This window comes from Trichoderma ghanense, assembly GCF_004382785.1.
Source record: "Trichoderma ghanense strain CCMA-1212 chromosome Unknown scaffold_1, whole genome shotgun sequence".
NCBI lineage: Eukaryota > Fungi > Ascomycota > Sordariomycetes > Hypocreales > Hypocreaceae > Trichoderma > Trichoderma ghanense.
Genome location: NW_027395664.1, coordinates 1,069,376 through 1,089,518, shown reverse-complemented (window position 1 = coordinate 1,089,518; position 20,143 = coordinate 1,069,376). Strand labels below are relative to the sequence as shown.

Here is a 20,143-nt window from a genome sequence, read left to right as displayed (position 1 = left end):
CTGGAATTTGTGATTAGCTTGTATTTCAGCACAGCTTTGTAACAGGAGAGGCACGAGGACCAACCTGGAAACCAGTGACCAGCACTGTCAGCTCTTCATTCACCTGGGAACCCATGGAGCAAGATATTGATCGAAGCCAAAAAGAGGTATCGTATTGTTGGTTTCGGGAGAGATGGAGGAATTGGCAAAGGGCGGGAAGGGTGCAGGTGCCCGGGGCTCAGGGTACCTATAGATCAGGCAATGAATGGCACGGGTAAGCAGCCGAGATATGTCACAGGAGCTCGATATGCTCAGCCGGCAAGCCACGGAGAAGCTGGGAGAGCACTAGAGCTGTCCCGGGGCAACTTTATATATCTGGGTAAGCGACGTAAGCAGAAGAGCATGTCCTCGAATGCCCGTCGTGCCTTGGTTGATCGGGCCAATCAGGTTACATGAACAAGAAGACAAACAGATTTCTCCAATGCCACTCACCATCAATCTAGAGAATGTATATGCAGGAAGCAAGCAAGCTCACCCGTTGGTTCCTTGTCGAGCTTGTTTAAACTGTCCAGTATCTTTCCGAGGTGCGGGGGAGTTAGTGGATGTAGGTTAAGTTGGGGGAGCTTCCGGATCCGTGCCCGCAGCAAGACTAGCACAGATAGAGGGGAAGCGATATCAGACCAACTTTGCCGAGTTGGGAGATGCCATTCTTGTGATTAATCAACACTGAGCCTCCATCGACCTACAATGGTGCCTACATCGACTCTTGATTAGCAGCACGGCAAGACGGGATGCTAAGCTTACTAGTTGACGGCGTCGAGGTGAATTGGTCAAACGACAGCCGTGGCCTAGAAGCGCTGTCTGTACTGACTTTGTGATCCCTGTACGAACTGTCGCTGCACAGGCAGAGTTAACCAGCAGCGGGGGATCGCGGGGTAGATTCCGCTTCTACCTAGTCTAAATCCTCTCCAATTTCAAACCGCTTGCTCTCCGGCTGCGAATTGGTACTTTGCTCTGCTGCTTTGCTTGACGGATATGCCATGTACATGCCCTACGAACTTGAAGCAGTAAGCCGTATCTCGAGTTCGTTTAAGGAAGGTGCAGCGTCGCATTGGATGATGTGTGGTTCTTTCCCAGTGTGACTTCACCAGAGTAGAATGTAAGCTAGTTATCGGAAGAAGGTGCGCTCTCGTGCAACTGCCTTGATTGATGCGCATGAATGCTGGCCTCACGTGAGTACAATTGATCAGCATCAGGACCTTGCAACCCAATCCATATCGCCTCAATCCATTCAAGCTTCTACCTCTCACAAGCCTCACCTCGCGACCTGTGAATTGATTCTAATACAAGGTGTACGTAACTACTCCAGGGTATGCCCCATACGGGCTTGCATTGCTGCTGCATCACCAACTCACACACTGCCAGGTCGCTATCCGATAGCAGGCTGACCAACGAATGCTGCACTCACCCTCGGCCACTCCTCTCTTGTTTCGTCCATCACCCGGATCCAACAGGCCCAAAGCGGGCATGCAAGCGGGCTTGCGGCATCCGATGGATAAAAGGCCAATGCCTTACACGCAGCTTCACTGTCCACCTCAAGCGACCCTCCATCAATCCCGCATTAGTGCTGTGTGATTACTTGGACATTGCCACCCAGGTCTGCACAGTTGGCAGCCTCAATTGGAGACACGACAGTCGCCAACTGCGTTACAGCCTATTATCGCATCTGGAAATAGGGAACAAGTCTGCTGGTACGAGTGTCGGGCAATGATGGTGTGCCTATCTCCGCTGGCTGTATGAGATACAACATCATTGTCTCCTCGCAGCCAGAGCTAAGGACAGATTTCATAGGCAAACCCTTGAGCATGAGAGTCATCATAGTGGGAGCAGGCATCGCGGGCCTTTCGCTTGCCATTGCCCTCGGCCAGTCTGGTCACCAAGTTACGATCCTGGACGCTGCTGCTCAGCTTGCCGAGCTGGGTGCGGGCGTTCAGATGACACCCCAAGCAATCAGATATCTCTTCAAGTGGGGTCTCAAGGATGACTTGCTCTCGGAGTCCATTGTCCCAGAGAAGCTGCATGTACGGGATGGGCACACCGGCGGCCTACTGGGGACTGTCCGGATCAAGGATATGGAAGCTCAGTATGGCGCCCCATACATCGTCGTTCATCGGGCCGTCTTGCACGCCATATTGCATCGACATGCCATCCAAGCTGGGGCGAAGTTGCTGCTGGACAGCGACGTTATCGAGTATGAGTTTGCCAACGGAGCGGTCCTGCTCCGGAACGGCGAACGGCTGATGGCGGACCTGATTGTCGCTGCTGATGGTGGGTATTGTTCGAATGTGGAGGCAACTTCATATCGTCCGGGTACGCGATATACTAACCATTCTTGTGCTTTCCAGGGATCAATTCTCTCGCACGATCCAAGCTTTTGGGCTCCAAGGATCCTGGAAGCCAACCTACGGGATGGGCTGCTTTTCGTACGACGGCCGAGGTCTCCAAACTCAGGGCGGACCCAGTAGTTGCGAGTCTAATAGATCTTCGGTCTCGCAGCTCCAACTGGTGGATTGCTCCGCAGCTGTCGTGCATGACCTACTTGATCAAAGATGCGACTCTGCTCAATATCGTTCTCTCTCACCGAGACGACGTCAATACCAAAGATTTCACCCCGAGCGAATACAACGAGACGGTCCGAAATCTATTCAAAGACTTTGAGCCCCGGTATGCATACCCTTCAGCATCGATGACATACGAAGTGGTGCAATTGTTAACCGAGCCGTCGACAGAGTTCGGCGCATCCTAGATCTTTCGCGTCCACAAATTGCCAACTACCCTGTGTATGCCGTGCCGCCGTTGCCCTCCTGGGCTCACGAGTCCGGTCGATTCGTTCTGATAGGTGATGCTGCTCATGCAATGGCCTTTTACATGTCCATGGGCGTTAGCATCGCCGTCGAAGATGCAGCTGCACTTGTGGTAGTGCTAGACTTGGCTTGTCCTCCTGACACCAACCCAACAACTTCAGCCCATGAACGAAGCCAAGAGGTCGACTCCAAGCTCAAGCATGCACTTCATGTCTTTGAAACAGTGAGGAAGCCCAGGGTAGAAGCTGTGCAGGAGGCCAGCTTACACGGCGGTGATTCCTCCCATACAGCAGATGAAGTCGAACGCAGTGTCCTCTATGAAGCTCTTGATCATTGCCACGAGATGGAAGTTTGGCCCCTGGAACGCGATGCCAGCAGAGGCGAGTTCGTTCGGAAGACTAGGCGAACGGGTCAACGGCTTGGCCCAGGGGGTATCATTGACAAAGGAACAAGAGACTGGTGCTATGATTATGACGCCGTCGGGGCCATTGAGAAAGTTTACAAGTCCTCCTCAACTGGAGAAGCTTGAGTCACTACGTGGGGATTCGACCTGGAGTAAGACGCAACTTGCGCCATCATCTCCACCTTACTATGATTCTCACTCGTCCCAGAAACGGAAGCTCCGTCGAGTTCACAACCATAACCATCGCGTCTGCTCGAAATCTTCGGAAGAGGTCGTTAGTCACAGTGTCGCGGATGACGCTTTCTGCGTTCTTTTAGAGATGGCTCTAACCAGCTGAGGAAGCCCCGCAGGTGCGGAACTGCCACGTGGGGGTTGCAATCTTGAATCACCTCCTACCTCGGATCGATCCCGCTTTTGCCATCGATATAAAAACACATTGCTGCTTCATTTGGTCAGAGACGGACCGTCTATCAGCGCTCTATCAACTTGACTAGAGAGTACTCATTACACGTCATTCAATCCTTCTCAACTGTATCGCACCGACAGTGCTTGGACGAGTATCGGCGAGATGGGATCTCAACCAGACTACAGCCTCCCCCCTCAGGAGGTTTCCTTCTCGGGCTTCTTGTTCGACATGGATGGAACCATTATAGACTCTACCCCCGCTGTTGTCAAGCACTGGCAAACGTAACACCCCCCTCCAACCTCTTCTGAGTAGACAGTCCTCGAGATAGATTAGATGTGCTAACAGGAGAGACCAAAGAGTCGGTGAAGAAATCGGCGTCGCTCCAGAAGTCATCTTGGAGACGTCTCATGGCCGCCGGAGTATAGACATACTGAAGATCCTTGCTCCTGAAAAGGCCAATTGGGAATGTGAGTTGTATAGGACTTCTATGTCATCTGACGACTCCTTGTCGTCGTGGTCACCATGGAGGCGCAATGTGGCTTGTCGTATCATGCCGACGCCTTCCCATCTTGTCGCTGAGGCCTCTCACAGACTGAAATCCTTTTCCTTTACATCTCACAAAACCTCAGTTCAGGAGGATCGGGACTAACCTCTACACCCCACAGATGTCACGAGAATGGAGGGCGAGCTCCCGAAGCGGTACGCCGACGACGTTGTGGAGATCCCCGGCGCCCGCTCGCTCCTCTCGTCCATCATCTCTCATTCCTTCCCCTGGGCCATCGTTACGTCTGGCACCCAGCCCCTGGTCAAAGGCTGGCTGGAGCGGCTGTCCCTTGGCACTCCGGAGCATCTCGTTTCCGCGGAGTCCGTCGAGAACGGCAAACCCGATCCGACATGCTACCGCCTCGGCCTCGAGAAGCTCGGGCTGCAGGACAAGGCCGGGGAGGTCCTTGTCCTCGAGGACAGTCCAGCAGGCATCAAGGCTGGAAAGGCAGCCGGGTGCAAGGTCCTGGGACTGGTGACGAGCCACACTGTGGAACAGGTCGTGGCGGCCGAGCCGGACTGGGTGGTGAAGGATCTCGAGAGTGTGAGGGTGGTGAGACAGGCGGACGGCAAGATGGCGCTTGAGCTGTACAACGCGTTGCGCTTCTGATTTGGAATTGGTGATTCAGGAGGCACATGTCGGGGTTAGAGGAGGAAAGAAACTCTAGAGGGCGACTTCGGGTCAAGTTCAGATACAGATACAGATACAGAGCGCGACATGCTATTACTACAGTATTAATTGAAGTCTATAGACACATCTGGCATTTAGGGGCAAAGAAACCCTTTATGAGGGCAGAAAAGGAGAATTGGAAAGGGAGAGAGAGTACCTACATAGGTCTCGGCAGATTCGGTGCGCGTGTTCACATCAGCCCTTTTGGACGGGTACCTAGCTGAAGAAGAGTTTACGATGACGGTGATGAAGATGTCTCACCTCATCTTTTCTTTTTCTCTCCTCGATGTCTTTCGTGTTCCTGCCAAGCGAGCTCTCCTGGCTCTCTCTTTCCTCCCCTGATCCCGACACATGATGCGAGATGGGCAATGTCTCAGAGAGTCTGCATCCCTGGCACTCATTGCGTTTCCCCCTTCCCATCTTCAACTGTTTCTGGCTTATAGGATACTTGTCAAAATTGTCCGGTTCGTTTCTTCTGCCGAGCTAGAAAAAAAAAAGGACAATGCAGTGTCTTGTGAGGGGAAAACAGCCCACCAACTAGTCATCATGTCCCGGGGGAAGAAGGAAATGGATGGATGGGGGGAGTGGGCCCAGGGGGTAAGTTGTGTTTTCAAGGAGGTTCCTTGAAAGGTAATACAGAGCAATAGACCCAAGTCCAGGAGACCTTGTTTTCTCTTCTTCGACAAAGGATTCCGGTGCCTTGGTAGGTATGAAGTGGCGCCAGTACAGACAAGTCGTACGCGGTGTTACGACTGCCAACATGTACTTACCTGCTTGTGATGCCCCTCTTCCCCCTTTCGACGCGCTGCGTAACGATCACGACCAACTTTCGTACGACACGCGCCGTGGCTTTCGCCCCGTGAATCGGTGAAAGACAGGGATGACAGTACTCAAGCATGAAGTTAAGCCACTTCGTACCTTGGATCAAGGCTCTTGGTCCTCGCACCTTGTGTGAAAGGTCCAGGCGCAAAGGGGGTGGGGGGTGCCAAGTAGTAGGTACGTGTGTCCGCAACTCTCCCTCCCCATGACTAGAGGATACAAGTCACTGTAGACACCAGCAGTAAATACGTACGGGTTCCTCCGTACAGGCAGTACCGCCGACATGCATTGCCCGAAGCACCACTGCAAATTCGCACGTCCTCGAGTGTTTGTACTCCGTACCGACACCTCGGACAAGGGAAACCTTGACGCCCGGTTGCCATTCGAGTAGCACTTGTAATGTGTCATGTCATGGATGAAGCTGCCTCCCCTCTCCCTCCGTCTCTCCGTGTATGTATGTCTCAGCAACAGGATTCCGTTGTTTTCCTTTCAGGTGCGGTATCGTCTCTTAAAGATCCCAGCTTGGCATCAGTTCGCCTGCCTCTTTTCAACATATGCATAGGGTGGTGTGGGTGATACAGGTGGTATCCAGAGATGAGGAGAGGAAAAAAGTCACAACAACATTAGCAACACCCTCACCATGGGTGTTCCTTGTGGGCTGGCCGTGTCGAGTGAGGCGGGAAATGCCAACTAGACACGGAAGCCTTGACTTGTGAGGCGAGACGGCGGCGGTTCGTGAGAGTGTGGAGCTCCAGGTATCGCTTTCACGATGCAGTCTTCGATGTCATAGATCAAACCGAGGTGATGCAGATACCTAGTAGTACTCCATCCGGGTGTCGGATGAAAGAACTCTCCGTTCGTCGGGAGGTGACGATCGTCCAGGCAAAGGCAGTGATGACCACTAGATCCGTCAGACCCCATGGATCTCCAGTGACACGCATGTCGATCCTTTGATTCAGCGTTGCACGAGACACCTGGGCTCCGTCATGTCCTGATATCCCATGCAAGGTCCCGTGCGAGGCGAGACTGGACACACGTCAGGGCACGTCGTCTGTCGTCAGTTACCCTGCAGATTCCGGAAAAGCAGACAGAAGCTGTACCATGAGAACAGAACGACAGGCACCGCGGAATAGCAGTGGTATGCTGAATGAGCCAGCAGGAAACAACTCCGTGCCGAAAATGCCGTGCCTCGACACGCACTTCCCTTTTGATATGCCACATGAGGCAGCAGGCTGCATGGAAACCCGCTTTCCCTTCTGGATTACTGCATCCTCCTCGAGGCTTACGCCCGAGGGTTTCCTGCAGCTGCCGCCTGTTGCGGTGGTTGGCTCTCGTTCGCCTGCGCTTGCATCGCGACACATGGACGGAGCCCACTTGTAGGGGGGCGAAAGAGCCACTGCGAGATGGTTTCACCCCTCCCTTCTAGCACCTCTGCGATGTCTGGGTCTTGAGGCTGATGCCGGTGCTGGTTGCTTCGTGCTTTGCAGCTGAAGTCGACATTCCGAAAGGGTGACACGGTCCTTTCTTGGCCGCAACTTGCCGCCCGAAAACCTTCGGAGGCTTGTCCCCGCCTTGAAGATGCCCGACATACAGTACAGACCCGTTCCTGCGGAGTGCCTCGCCTTGCAATGCCAGCAGCAAGAAGGCGCAAAGACAAGGGGTATCTTGGAGGAGGGGAGGGGGTACTGAGTATCGCGAGACTGGCGGAACTCTTTTCTCTTACTGCAAGCCCCCGCTTCTTGGTGAATGGGAAACTGCACTGGTAAGGCAGCCTACCGGCGAATTCGTTCTGGATGGAGCATTACTACTTCGCACCCCGAATACAACTGGCAGATTCGCCGAGCCGAAGAAAGAAAGAAAGAAGTCGCTCGGATGCCACCGTACAGTCGAAAGTACGAGCACCCGTACGCGGTAATATCCCCACACTTAGGAGTTGCTGGGCCTGCTCTTGCAGACAGGGGGCCTTGTCGAAAATGCTCAGTATCGGGGAACAGGCTCGTGGCAATATAAAAGCACACGTGGGATGAGCGCTCCTGGGCGTAACCCAATGGAACTGTGCATCGACCCTGAGCTAGAGCGCTTCGGCGGGCACAGCCGCTTCAGCGCGTCTCGCCACACTCGCAAATTCTGCTGCCCCAGGAGCTGACTGCCGTCTGATTGCCATTGCGCGGACTCCTTCGCAGGCCGAAGCCATCGCCGCCGCACGAGAGCTTGCGTATGTCCGGCCTCGCACTCGCCCAAACAGAGCGCGAAGAGCGAGCACACGTCCGCTGCGCTGTGCGTGCAATCTCGCGGTTCATGGCAAAGACGCAGCTGAGGTCGAAACCAGACATGGCTCCACGAATCGGCGTGGGCTAGAACCATGCAGAGCATCTTGTTTCGGTTTCCTTGCACCATCCCATCGCGCTATGGTATTTTTGCCATGTGGGAAGCCAAAACAGATTTGTCGGGAAGCAACGTGACTGGCCGAGATGCGAGGTTGTATCTCGTCGGCTAGTCAGTCCTGACAAGATCCCCCTTGCTCCATGGCCTTCGCCAGGAGCCACAGCACTCGAATGCCGTGCCCTTGGCCAGAAAAAGATGCATATCTCGAAGCTTTCGAGAGGCTTGAAGCAAATCCGCCGAACTGCTTGCGCCACTACCCACTTGCAGCACCAAACCCCTGATTTCCTCGAGGGCTTGCACAAAGCTAGGCGATCATTGGTGCCCGTGCTGGAAATGTCCGGCTGTGTGGCTTGCAATCCACAGCTGAGGACCGAGAATCCCAGACGCAGATACAACTTGCATGCATGTTCTTCCCTCGCCCTATGGCAATGATGGCATTTCTTTTTCTTCCTGTTTTTTTTTTCTTTGCGACGGCGGTCTGTGTTAGGGGAGAGTAGCATGCGGAGAAGTCCGGAGTTTGCAGGGAGGCACGGCAAAGCAACTGCGTTTAAGCGCTACCCACGGGCAACCGTCATCTCCGAGCGCCATGCGCCCGAAAGCCGTGCAAAGGCCAGTCATACGTGCTCCGTGCAAGAAAAGATACCCCATCGAGCTCAAGCAATGTCCGAGCAGATCGAGCAAGCACGAGGGTCGTGCCGCGGCGAGGCTCGCCAGTCGAACGCTGGCCCCTAGCGCTCAGGCCAAGCAGTTGGAGATGCCAGCGCCCTCGGACTGTGGCTGCTCAAGATGGCAATGAGCACCAGTTGCAAGTCTCGATCGAGTGTTCAGCAGACAGGGATTGGGGTTCCTTTGCACGTGGCTGCCGGGGCCCCAAGTCGACACTAATCTCCCCGTCCCTGGCTGCGGGGACTTGAGGTTGGCTGGCGTCTCCTCACCCCCCCCCTTGCGTCAAAACCCACACGCCCCCTCGTCCCTTGCTCCCCGCTCGCTGGCTAGATTCCAGAACCAGCGTGCACTTCGCTGCCTCCGCGTCCCGTCGTCGATGAACACCGGATACCGCGACCAAGCCGACAAGCTTGGCCCTTGGTGTCTTTTGCAAAGGCTAGAACCTGCAAGTTTCAAGTCGATATCCGGCTTCCCTGAGATGGCAGTGGAAGAAGGGCCCAAGAGACTTGCACCGGCGTTCGCATATGACTTGTTAAGCATGGAATGTCCGAACACGTATGTACTCCGGAGTTCTTGCGAATATCAGACTCGTACTCCGTGATACTGCCTTGTGGATGATCCACGCCGTGTTGTGCGAAATCCGGCCTGCCGCTCCTGTGCCCCGCATCCTTCTCCCACTCCCTCGCCGTGGGAGTGGGCTGTCATGGACGAGCGAATGCGTTGCCGAGATGCCTTGGCATTCTGGAGAACACATATCTCGTTGAACTGAGGGCTTTCCAACGCTTGGCTGCTTCGCGCTGTAATACAGCCTCGCAAAAGGACTCCGTAGCATTTCCGCAGGCCCGGATTGCAATGTCCAATTCGGGCCAATCTGCATCCTCACGCCACTTGAAAGCTGGCGGGGATGTTCCCGACCGCGGTACGAAGCAGAGCTGTTCGTCACGATCCCCGCCCCTCTTCGCCAGGGGAGCCCAGCTCTTTCTGCGGTTGCACTTACTCGCACGCTGCCCCGTCCGACTGTGTATGCGCCAAATTCCACCGACAGGAAGATGCAGAAGTGGAACGGCAAGAATACTACATACCATCATCAGCTCACAGCTCTAAATGCTGCTCGCATGACAACGCATTCTCTTGCTGGCCAAGTCGAGGGCTTAAGGGTGCCACAATAGGTATCCCGTTCTGCTGTCGCTCTCCTGTATAGGGTATTCCCCTCTTGCTACCCTCCTCGAATGAATCTGTCCATTGCTCCGAGACTAGATGATAAAAGAACCGACTGCAGTAAAGTCAGCCGTCTTCGAAGCAATCTCGCCACATCGGTATCTAGAGAAGTATGGTAGGCAAGCCTCCCGTGAGCAACGACAGCATCAGATCCACAGCCTTACTGCGAGCTGTCTCGACGTACCTAAGCCATAGCCTTTCAAACACACCGTTGTCTCGCTTGAGTCACAGAGCGCCTTCCGCTCACCATTCCCTTTCGATTACCTGTTCTAGAAGTAAACGTCTTGTTGGCTGTTCACCCACCTAGATCATCCATATCCTGCTGAAAAGAAGCAAGCATAGCACCGCTACTGATGAACTCGAATTCCCATATGAGACGTATAAAGCGACGCTGGGCTAATACCATGTCAGCAGTATCCTTTCAGTATCAGACTAAGAAAGAAGGGTCCTCGTCCTTGTACTGCCTTTCATCAGTGATCAATCTCTGTGGCAGGGATGGACCAGAGCGAAGAGCCAGCTGGCGTGGGCTGCCAGATCTCTGCCTGGCGAGTATGTAGATCTGGGAAGCTGGCGCCTCTCCCCCCCCCACCCCCCCCCAAAACCAACCACGACACTGTTCTCGGTCCTAGTCAGTAAGTAGTCAGTAATGAGACCTACATCCAATGCTAGCGGAGCTGTTCTGCCGAACCCTTGGATAAGACCCGAGTGGCCTACAGTAGCATCATGGACCGCCTACGCCCCGCGAACTTTGGCTGCCTTATTCCTCGCAATGTACTCCCCCGTAGAGTTGTCCAATGGATCGACGCCGCTGCTAAGAGTACGCCAGCACAAAGGCAGATCGGTCCAGTGTGTGTGTGTGGCTTTTGCTTTAGGAAATTCGACAAGCACTTTCTGGCACTAAACAGGCATTGGGGGTGTGTGTGGTGTCACGCCCAGGACGCAAAAAGACACCATTTCAGGCTTGGCCAGTTTTTTTTTTGCGCTCCCTCCCGCACCCGAGACCTCAGCGCCAATTGGTACGAATGCACACCACCTGAGCATGGGACGAGGTTAGTGCAATTGGAAGCCTGGAAGCCCGCCTGTCTCCCAAATCCAATCTTGTGATGCCCGATCTGGCAGCGAGGCTGAGAAAGTTTAGAGATGGTAGGTTGCGATCTGTCTCCAATTGGTTGTAAGCGATCTAACCCTTGTCAGCATGATAGTAGACATTCTCAGAATCAGCTTCAGTACATTCAAACAGGGACCTCTCCATGATGGTTCTCATTGTCACGACTCATATTCATGTTCTTTTTTCCTTTTCTTTGCGGAGAGGAAACTCCTGCCATGGTGGGGAGAGAATCCTGAGGATGGGAGCATCGGTCCTTTGCGGCCGCCGTGGGCGTGCGAGTACGGACAACCGAGGCCTCATGTCGGATCTTTACATGCCAGGTACGGCCAGTCATTAGCTTGGACCACTCGAAGCTTGTCGCATGTTTAAAGCTGCAGCTAGCCTTGAGATGGACCGGCGTTCCAGAGCACTGGGCCTGGCTTCGTCGAAAGGGAGGAGTTGGAAGGCAAAACGGCCACAGCTGCAGTTTTGGCTTCTTGGGCCGCGACACATGAGCAGCCGACAGACTCGTCCAGCTGGCTGTGAATTTTTCTTATCGAGGGATGAGGCGCCCCGACAACCCGAGCTTCTTCGGTCCCCCACTTTCCGTCGAACGAGAGAGAGCGGCGACAGGAGTTGGATGTTCTTGCCTCTGCTCAACCCAGTCAGGTTGTGACCGCACCGATATGTCGACGGCAGTATATTGATTTTTGCAGTCATGGGTTACCCATGGTGTCTGTCTGTCTCTGTGATATTATGCTTGTTCGGGAACCTTGATGTTCATTTCCGCGTGTTGACTTTTTGCTTTGGGTGCCATCAGATACCCAACACTCACCGGAGGCCCGCTACTTTGCTGTCCAAGGCAGCGGCTGAACTGGTGGTGTGGCCTGATGTGTGGGAACCGCTAATGGCACACGCAACGCTGTGCTGCACGGAATTCGTCGCACAGAATACAGCCGCTGCAGCAAATTAGCCCGTGCTGAATGTGACCTGAACAAGACAAGAAGCCAAAGCCTCCTCGCAGAAGGTCTCGCCCAGCACCGCGACGGACCTCGAGGGAGTGCAGATAGAGTCGGTCGGCTGCCAGCAGCACCATGGATCCAGGGTCGCTTGTCCACCGAGAAGCCAGCCTTGGCTGATCGGCACCCCGACTGCCCTTCTGGACCATAGCAAAGAGCACATCCAGATCTCCGGGTCGAGACCGCTCTGCTCGGCACCGCCGCCAGCTGCCGCTCCAGAGTTTCTTTTTCCTCTAAGCCCCCTTTGCCCTGCTTTAAGCTCGGCTCTCAGTGTAACAGCGGCCGGGTAGACGTGGCCATTAGCGCCCCATCACTTCCAGGCACTCGGGACCATCATGCTTGTAAGGCTGACGGCAATAAGTCTGTCTCATTCTGACAATGAATTGCACCGAGAACAAAGGATTCATTTTCCCAGGTCGGCTCGACAGGTCCGTGTATAGCGCCGTGGACGTGTCCTTGTAAGAGAGCCATGTCCCGATAAATCTGAACCTGGGTTGCCAGCTTAGCATAACTGGGCGTATTTGGTGATACTGGAGAAATTGCAAGATAGGAGGTACTACCTCACGCTTCATTTCCAAGTGAACAGACCCACGCTTGTGAGACTCGCGCGCAGCTTGGATGCGTCGTCTCCCAGCCTGCCCATGAAAGCTACATAGTACCTGTAAATAGCAGCATATTGGCCTGACTGTGACGTGGAGTACAGACCCGGGCACCGGGATGGTAATCTTGCATGATCCGGTCGTCTGCTGAGAAGAAAATTGGAGATACGGAAGTGGTGCCGGCTGGGGTCCGTCCAGAAGACCCGAGAGGCTGCAATGCGAGAACTCAACCGCAGAATGAAGTCTCATAACATGCCGTGTGTGAGACATGCTGTTCGGAGTCGTGCACCGCCATTCCTTGCCGCCTCTATCTTTGGTACTGAGACACGGGTGATAGCGATTTCGAGCTGAAAAGGATACGCCGTGGGTTGCAATGACCGGTCTTGCACTTGGCCTGAGTGCCGTGTCACGATTTGGAAGCGATTGAATGCGGATCATCATCTAAGCTCCAATGAAGCATGGGGCGTCCCGGCAGTAAATTCACGCTGGGCCGCTAGGTTGAGATCAGTTAGGGGTGGCGCTTCATCATAGGTGACCGGCTGTTCTTTCTCAGCTGAAAAAAGGCCAATGTGTGATTGAGGCAGCTTTACTGGTTCAAGTTAGTCGTTTTGGCATTGAACACGGCGTGAAAGCATCGTAGGACAATGCGGAGGCTTGGTGTGATGTTACGAGTGTTGCGCCGTCAGGCACACGCAGGATAACCTCTGAACAATTTGTCAATGGTAAATTGCGGCGAAGCTGTCCCCTGGACGTATCCATGGTATGCCTTTCCAGCCCCGACGCTTCTTTGAGTGGTTGAACGGTGGGTTACTTTGCGCCTAGAAGGGAAGACTTGTAGTGTACCTATGCCTCGGCGGGAAACTGTACCGTTCTGACGCCGACGGGACCGAAATCGACTTTGTATGCCGTGACGCTAGGCTCCGTGGCGTCTTCCGTCGTCCACCGTCTGGCCGTGTGTCTTCTGATGATGGTCGAAGCCTTCCGCTTGGCAGCCACAACAACACAGGACGGGCGATCTCTTGATAGCAGAATAACATGACGGAACTAAGCGCTTTGCTCATGAGCTTGTTGCTTCCTATAGCAAGATTGGTGACTGTGGGTAGTAAATCTGGGCTAGACAACGAATCAGCATGGCAAATCAGCGCGCCGAATAAGCGAAATGGGTTGATGAAAGCCACGGCGCCCAGCTTGGGTTTAGCCTGGCTCGCCTGAGCTCTACGACTGGGGTAAACTGCAAGGATGGAGGACTGGCAGGCTCTTGATGAGGTTGTGCGATTGGCCCGAAAGAGGCAAAGCTCCGTGACGGACGGAGCCTCGGAACGGTGGGGACGCTCCGAGAGCCCGATCCAACTTCTTCTAGGAAAGGCTAAGACTGCCAGAGACGAGTGTGGCCGAGATAGGGAGCGTGGATGTGCCACGAGGTGAAAATTCCGCATCTTGGTGTGTGCCCACAACTTGAAGAAGGTAGTAACGGGTGCTCATACATGGGAGGCGAGGCTGACTGCTGTGCAACCGCGGTGGCATTGAATGTCGTCATCCAGGTACAAGCACATTGGAAGTCTGGGATGTCGTTAGCAGGGAAAAGACGGCTCTGTGGTGGGACATGAACACTCAGCTCAGGATGTGCTGCCCGTTGATTTTGCTCCTCGGCCTCTTGTCGTATCCTGTACTCCTACCTCATCGCATCACCAGAGTTGACCCCTTTCTGACTGTGGCCGCCACCCACCCAGCTCTTTTAGGCTCTGCGACCGTCTGGGTGGCTAAAGTCGACCCGGCAGGGGGGCGTAGCGCCGTGGAAGCAAAGTCGGGATTCCATGTCCAGTCACCGGCGCTTCTCTGGCGCGTGGCAAGCGGACTGCGAAGAAGCACGCAGGACACAGACAGTAGACAGCAGGACCACCGCTGCCTTGCTGCTGCCGAGCAGAATGGGCTGTGGGCATCGTACGCATGAGCTTCAGGCTCGATGCCGCGGTGGAGCGGCGAGTTGATGGGTAAAATGGTGGGCGGAATAGCGGGCAAAAAAGGACGCGGCAAGCAAGATAAGGGCAGAAAAAGACGGTTGGACCCGCCCGGGTCAAGACTGCCGGGCTCAGTTAGGTGGGCAAAATTAGCTTGAAATAGAACACGCAGATGGCACGGCGAGTTGCTCATGAGCGTGGCTCGTCGTACGTAACGCTGCATTGAGGATGGACTTGGAAGGTTAACGGCCCAAAGGAAATTACTCGATGATATCTGGGTAGGACAAATAAGTGCTGGAAGCGACTGACAGTCGGATAGCGATACACAGAAAAGAAATCATTTCGCTGAGGCGGCATCTACCTCAGTAGCACCTGCCTTTACTCGGCTCTCCTTTATCGCACTTAGACTCATAATTACCTTGGCAGGTACTACCTTATCAACCAGCCCTTGACAGGCAGGCAGAAAGGCAGGCAGAAAGGCAGGAGGCTGCAGCAGGAAGGAGCACCTCGTCTGAACGCTTCAACTTCCATCTCGGTGCCGCGTCGCTGTACCGACTTCTCACTTCTCTCGCATAAAGCAAAGCAACTCATCAAACAGAGCACTACCCCGAGATTCGTATCGGCTGCAGAGCCGTCTGCTGCTTAGCTCCCCGACCTGATGGATGGTTCGTCTCAGCAATCCCATCCACTTCCGTCCTAGGGCCAGACGCTGTGCAGCCTGCCGCCTGCGGTGTCCAATGACAGCGAGCGCTGCCCTGGGACCTACCGACGGCCGGGATTCACTGGGACAAGGCCTGCTGCACCACAGCACGCGAGCTGCAGTGCCCGAATGCCTCTGGGGGCATGTGGTGGGAGACGCTGGGAGGGCTGGGCGCTTCGGCGGCGCTGCCGGTGGATCTGACACCATTTTGGCACCCTGATGTTGGCCTTGCCAGGCCCAGAATCTCCGTGTGGACACACCGTCGCATGTTTCCAACGGGTAAAAGCTACGCACCAACGCTCCGTCTGCCCGTCTGGGCTGTCCTGCCGGAGACGCACGCCGGAGAAGCGTGCTTTGGCTGTGAGGGAGGCTTCTACCATTCAACCCACGGCGGCACACTGCGTTTGCGACCTGCGGGTGATTGACGTCTGTGTCACCTCTATTAAATTAAGCAAGAGACCTGGTACTACTTACTGATTGACAGGGCACAATCGATCCCTGCGACAATTGAACTGGCATTCAGCTGCTACTATCAGTACGTGTAGTTTGGCTACATGCCAGCGACTTGGACACGTACCGTGCATGGACAAACACAGGCGGCACCTCCCCTCTAATACCAGCTTTGGCGTCGGTCTCCCTGATCATACAGGCGCAAACAGGCAAAGGGCTCTGAGCCGGGTGGGATTGTCATGTCATGTCGTTACGACGGACCGCGTTTGAACCCTCGCCGTCCTCCTTGGCTACCGCGAAATGGCACGCGGCATCCCACCGCACTCCCTCCAGACCTCAAGCCGTTCCCTGGAGCTGGAGCTGGAGCTGGAGCTCATGGCAAGATGTTCGCGCACGCCCCCCCCCGTCCATCTGCCAGGGTGGCCGTCGGTTTCTTCCCCAGTCCCGCATTGGGCCTGGTGCACAGACCGAGAACGACTCGCAGACTCGCATCGGCCACGACGACACAACTCTGGCGTGGCGGCAGCGAGCCTCTGCATCCACGGGCGGTCCAGCCCAGTCCCCGGAACACACAAGCGACCAGCTGCCGTGCACGACTGCATACGACCAGACAAGTCCACGCCGTGTACGAGGTACGGGGTACAAGCAGCGCTAGCCGTGGCCAGCTGGGCACTGGGATTTCCTGGTTCTGGGCCCGGGCCTCTGGGTAGCTCCGGGCTGTGGCTCTAGCCTCTTAGCCTGCTAAGGCTCTGGCTGCGAGCGCTCTGAGCGCCAACTCTGCACAGGCGCGAGTCCGGCCCACCCAGCATGGTGCAGCTGATGCGCTGCCGCACCCCCGTCGCTGATTGCTGCAGCGCCTGGCCGCCCTGGCGTGGCCCTGCAAGTGTGGCCCTGGAGTGGCAGGGCTCGGAGCCAGGGGTTTCGGTGCTGTGATCCCTGCCCCCCCGGCGCACTGGCCAGTGACCGGGGGCGATGCCCTCACTCACTCGCTCGCTCACGCTCACGCACGCAGACGCAGTACCGAGTACGGAGCAGCCCATGCAGCACCAAGTCCGCCACAGATGCGCGGGCGGGTCGACAACACCACTACCAACTTAGAGATGTGTGCTTGCACCAAGGGCCTCTGCCTCTGCCTCTAGCGAGTACTTGTATCTACCTCCGCCCCTCCGAATCTGCCCCCGGGTCTTGTCCCTCAAATGTTTCTGCCCGCTTGCTCCAACGACCCCGAATCCCCTTGACAAGGCTCGAGCCAAAGAGCAGCCAGGAGGCGACTTCAAGAAGGAAAAAAGCATTTGTCTCAAGCCCCCCTTCTCCTCCTCCACCTCCTTCCTGTTCCTGTTCTCCTCTTCCTCTTTATCGACGTCGTCATCGTCATCGCTGCTATTGAGACCTTACCATTGAATTCTCTCCTGAAAGTACTCCTTGAACTTCCCTTGCTATCGGTAGCAACCTGTCGTTATAAGAACCAAGCAGCCGCTACTTGCCATCGAATTCCTCGATTTCAATCCAGTCGGGCATCTCGGCAATCTGCCACTAACATATCGGATTCCTTGCTCATCAAAACCCAGTAAGGGATATTGGTCACGCAAGTCTTTGGCTGGTGTATAGCAGCTATCGCCAAACATATCGCGCCTGTTCCGGCCTCCGAACAACAGAGATCATGCCTCATCAACATTCTCAGTCCGACTGGTCGGCATGGACCTACTCCGTCGCTCCCACCGACGACTTCGCCGCACAATACACCCAGCTGCCGGTGCCGGATTATCCGTTCCTCGCCGACACCATCAAGGCCTACCAGGCCCAGCATAACCACCTTGTCCACCACCAACAAATGTCGCGAACAACAGAGTCAAAGCCGCGACTCTCAAAAGAAGAGGTGGAGGTTCTCGAGGCAGAGTTTCAGAAGAACCACAAGCCCAATAGTAGCACAAAGAAGGCTTTGGCCGAGAGCATGAGGGTTGACCATGCCCGTATCAATGTAATTACCCCTGAAGTCCCCTTTATGTTTATATATATGCATGGCATGCATATATACATTGTACTTGGCTAACCACCTTCTAGAACTGGTTTCAAAACCGAAGAGCCCGAGAAAAGAAAGAAAACAACATTCGAGAGTATGAAGCCAGGCAACGAGCCGAAAAAGAGCGTGCGGGCGGAGAGATTGGCCTTCAAGGCTCCGATCGCAAACGTGACCGGGTTGCCTCTTCTGCTCCCTTCCCAGAGCCACGCCAGACTTCACAAGCCAAAGAGCAGTCTCCGGACGCCCCTTCACGGCTGTCGACTGCGTCTGAGAGCTCCACCGATGCTTACGAGGCCACGCCGCCCGTCACTCCGCATCTCGGCTCTGCCTCGTCTGTCTTCCATCATGCGGATGTAGAAGATGATGCCGTCGAGTCTTCTGATAGAGGCGTGCATGGATATTCCTCGTCACCGGTGACTGGCATGTCTTTCGCCAACGTGTCAGCCCTGGACGCGATGCTCTCTATTGAGCAGCACGGTGCCGATGAGTTTGGCGATGACTATCAGGACATGGACCTTGCACGGATAACAGCCTTTTTGCATCAAACCGGCCTCCCAAGCAGCCCCGACAGACACCTCAAGTCTCCCTGCTCAACAGACATTGCCTCTCGCCGCAATCGTCAAACCCCTCAGCTGTCATTCAATGGCTCGCGAAGCTTCTCGGGCAGCCTCAGGGCCGCTGACTTGGCCAGACGCTCTGAGCAAGTGGGTCCCATGCGCCGAGTTGTCTCAACGGGGACGGTCAGAGTCCGCAAGTCATCAGCCTCTGCTGCCACGCCGCGCAGCCCCTTTTCCCAAAGAAACCGCTCGCCAATGGGTTCCGGCTCGGCAGCACCGCCCACGCCAAACACCCCGGTCGCGGCAGAGCCACGAAATGCCAACGGTGGCCTCTTCCCTCTCACCACCAAGTACTCCTCGTCGGCCCTGATCCAGGATCCCACCTTACGCACGCCACCGACGACGCCGGCTTTCCTGGAGAACTTTGTCTTCAACAACCAGGTGACCCCGTACACCATGGGTAGCTTTGGCGCAAGGTCGTTTCCTGACCAGCTCGGTGCGCCAATCCAAGCAACGGCAGCAGAGTACGGCGCTGGTATCACGTCATGCTCCAGCCAGCCTACAACACCCATGTTTTCTTACCAGGTTGGCACTGGTTATTTCCCTGGCTATACAGACGGCTCAGACTACAACTGGGCATTTTCATCAAACAACGGGGAGCCTTCCTCCGACTTCGCCATTCCCTATGCCTCTTCCATGGGGATGCTTTGATTTTGGACAGGCAATCTCAATGCTACATGCAGCTTGGCGTTGGACATGCAGCAGAGCATCATGTCTGCTACGCTTACAACCAGTTGAGAAATCATATTGCAGGCGATTCCTTGCAGTATTGTACACTACAGATGGCCCAGGCCATGCTTTTCTTTTGTTCATCCATTTCCTTTGTAAAACTTGCTCTAGCGGATAGCATATACACTGGCATTGCACAGTACGGGGAGCGGCATCTTGATTTCACTTTCTCTATCCATGAAAGTTGTACCTATTCCGGGTCTGGATTTTCTTTGTTATGCCTTTATGCGGTTGGGATCCTGAATGATTCGTGCCTCCATAGCTGGAGAAGACACGTCTGTGTCCATGTTTTGCCACCTGGGCGTGGGATGGGAGGAGCTGAAATACCCCGGAGGTTAGAGGCGCTTGTAGGTGCGACGAGTATCAACCAGGTAGTAGTATGCATGGTATCTGATCTTTTCGGCAGCTCAAGGATAGCATAATACCTATGGCTTCTGTACCTCTTCAACAAAAATCGTACCTTTGCTCTCTTCGTGGCATGCATGACTGCGAGCCTGCTCTTGGCGCTTTTTGCGTAACAATTATCGACATGAGCCTGGCCCATGATTTAAAGCTGGGGTGAGGAATGTATGTCTGGAGGAGCTACTCTGCGAGACGCCTTTCCCCGGCTTCTGTACCTGACCTGGTGCTCTGCCCACTGCTGATTTATTCGCACAACGATAACACGGCCTTAGCATCTGATGACATGAGGACCTCCAGGTGGCCAAGTCTTTCATGACCTCATCCCTTGGCTGTGATGGGCGTTGAAGTGTATGCGGCACTAGATTGTAGCTGATGCCGTCGTCCAAAAGTCAATTAAAGGCCGGCCAATCAATGGCTTCCAAAGTCGCGAGGCGCTGTTCTATGTTAAAGTACCTAGGCGCTAACATGGACAGCTTGACAACATCCAAAAGCTTTGCGCCACAAGAAACAGCTGAACACAATCATTATATACAGTAATTCTTCACGCCGAAATGACTTACATTGGGACACGAAGATCGCAATCATCATTTTACATATAATATCATCATC

The 20,143-nt window shown here is 54.8% G+C and overlaps 7 protein-coding genes across 7 annotated transcripts; 3 read left to right on the top strand and 4 right to left on the bottom strand.

Moving 5' to 3' along the window:
- Window positions 1-1,746: 1,746 nt before the first annotated feature.
- On the top strand, window positions 1,747-4,805 carry CCMA1212_001721 (Glycerol-1-phosphate phosphohydrolase 1; the record flags this gene model as incomplete). Its single annotated transcript, XM_073699138.1, has 7 exons — window positions 1,747-1,752; window positions 1,806-2,307; window positions 2,385-2,703; window positions 2,769-3,339; window positions 3,743-3,933; window positions 4,010-4,119; window positions 4,318-4,805. 7 exons carry the CDS (start codon window positions 1,747-1,749, stop codon window positions 4,803-4,805), a joined length of 2,187 nt encoding a protein of 728 aa, XP_073562052.1.
- Window positions 4,806-7,783: 2,978 nt separating this feature from the next.
- CCMA1212_001720 (uncharacterized protein) lies at window positions 7,784-8,017 on the bottom strand (the record flags this gene model as incomplete). Its single annotated transcript, XM_073699137.1, has 1 exon — window positions 7,784-8,017. One exon carries the CDS (start codon window positions 8,015-8,017, stop codon window positions 7,784-7,786), a length of 234 nt encoding a protein of 77 aa, XP_073562051.1.
- A 4,341-nt stretch (window positions 8,018-12,358) lies between these two features.
- CCMA1212_001719 (uncharacterized protein) lies at window positions 12,359-13,099 on the bottom strand (the record flags this gene model as incomplete). The annotated part of the gene is made up of 1 exon (XM_073699136.1): window positions 12,359-13,099. The coding sequence occupies one exon, from the start codon at window positions 13,097-13,099 to the stop codon at window positions 12,359-12,361; it is 741 nt and encodes a 246-aa protein (XP_073562488.1).
- A 402-nt stretch (window positions 13,100-13,501) lies between these two features.
- Window positions 13,502-14,218, bottom strand: CCMA1212_001718 (uncharacterized protein; the record flags this gene model as incomplete). Its single annotated transcript, XM_073699135.1, is given in 4 exon segments — window positions 13,502-13,676; window positions 13,694-13,857; window positions 13,963-14,112; window positions 14,143-14,218. The coding sequence occupies 4 exon segments, from the start codon at window positions 14,209-14,211 to the stop codon at window positions 13,502-13,504; spliced, it is 558 nt and encodes a 185-aa protein (XP_073562489.1). The 5' UTR covers window positions 14,212-14,218.
- Window positions 14,219-15,045: 827 nt separating this feature from the next.
- CCMA1212_001716 (uncharacterized protein) lies at window positions 15,046-15,900 on the bottom strand (the record flags this gene model as incomplete). Its single annotated transcript, XM_073699134.1, has 3 exons — window positions 15,046-15,162; window positions 15,383-15,744; window positions 15,894-15,900. The coding sequence occupies 3 exons, from the start codon at window positions 15,898-15,900 to the stop codon at window positions 15,046-15,048; spliced, it is 486 nt and encodes a 161-aa protein (XP_073562494.1).
- A 110-nt stretch (window positions 15,901-16,010) lies between these two features.
- On the top strand, window positions 16,011-16,905 carry CCMA1212_001715 (uncharacterized protein; the record flags this gene model as incomplete). The annotated part of the gene is made up of 2 exons (XM_073699133.1): window positions 16,011-16,398; window positions 16,670-16,905. The coding sequence occupies 2 exons, from the start codon at window positions 16,011-16,013 to the stop codon at window positions 16,903-16,905; spliced, it is 624 nt and encodes a 207-aa protein (XP_073562495.1).
- Window positions 16,906-17,426: 521 nt separating this feature from the next.
- Window positions 17,427-19,054, top strand: CCMA1212_001714 (uncharacterized protein; the record flags this gene model as incomplete). Its single annotated transcript, XM_073699132.1, has 2 exons — window positions 17,427-17,744; window positions 17,828-19,054. The coding sequence occupies 2 exons, from the start codon at window positions 17,427-17,429 to the stop codon at window positions 19,052-19,054; spliced, it is 1,545 nt and encodes a 514-aa protein (XP_073562496.1).
- Window positions 19,055-20,143: the final 1,089 nt, after the last annotated feature.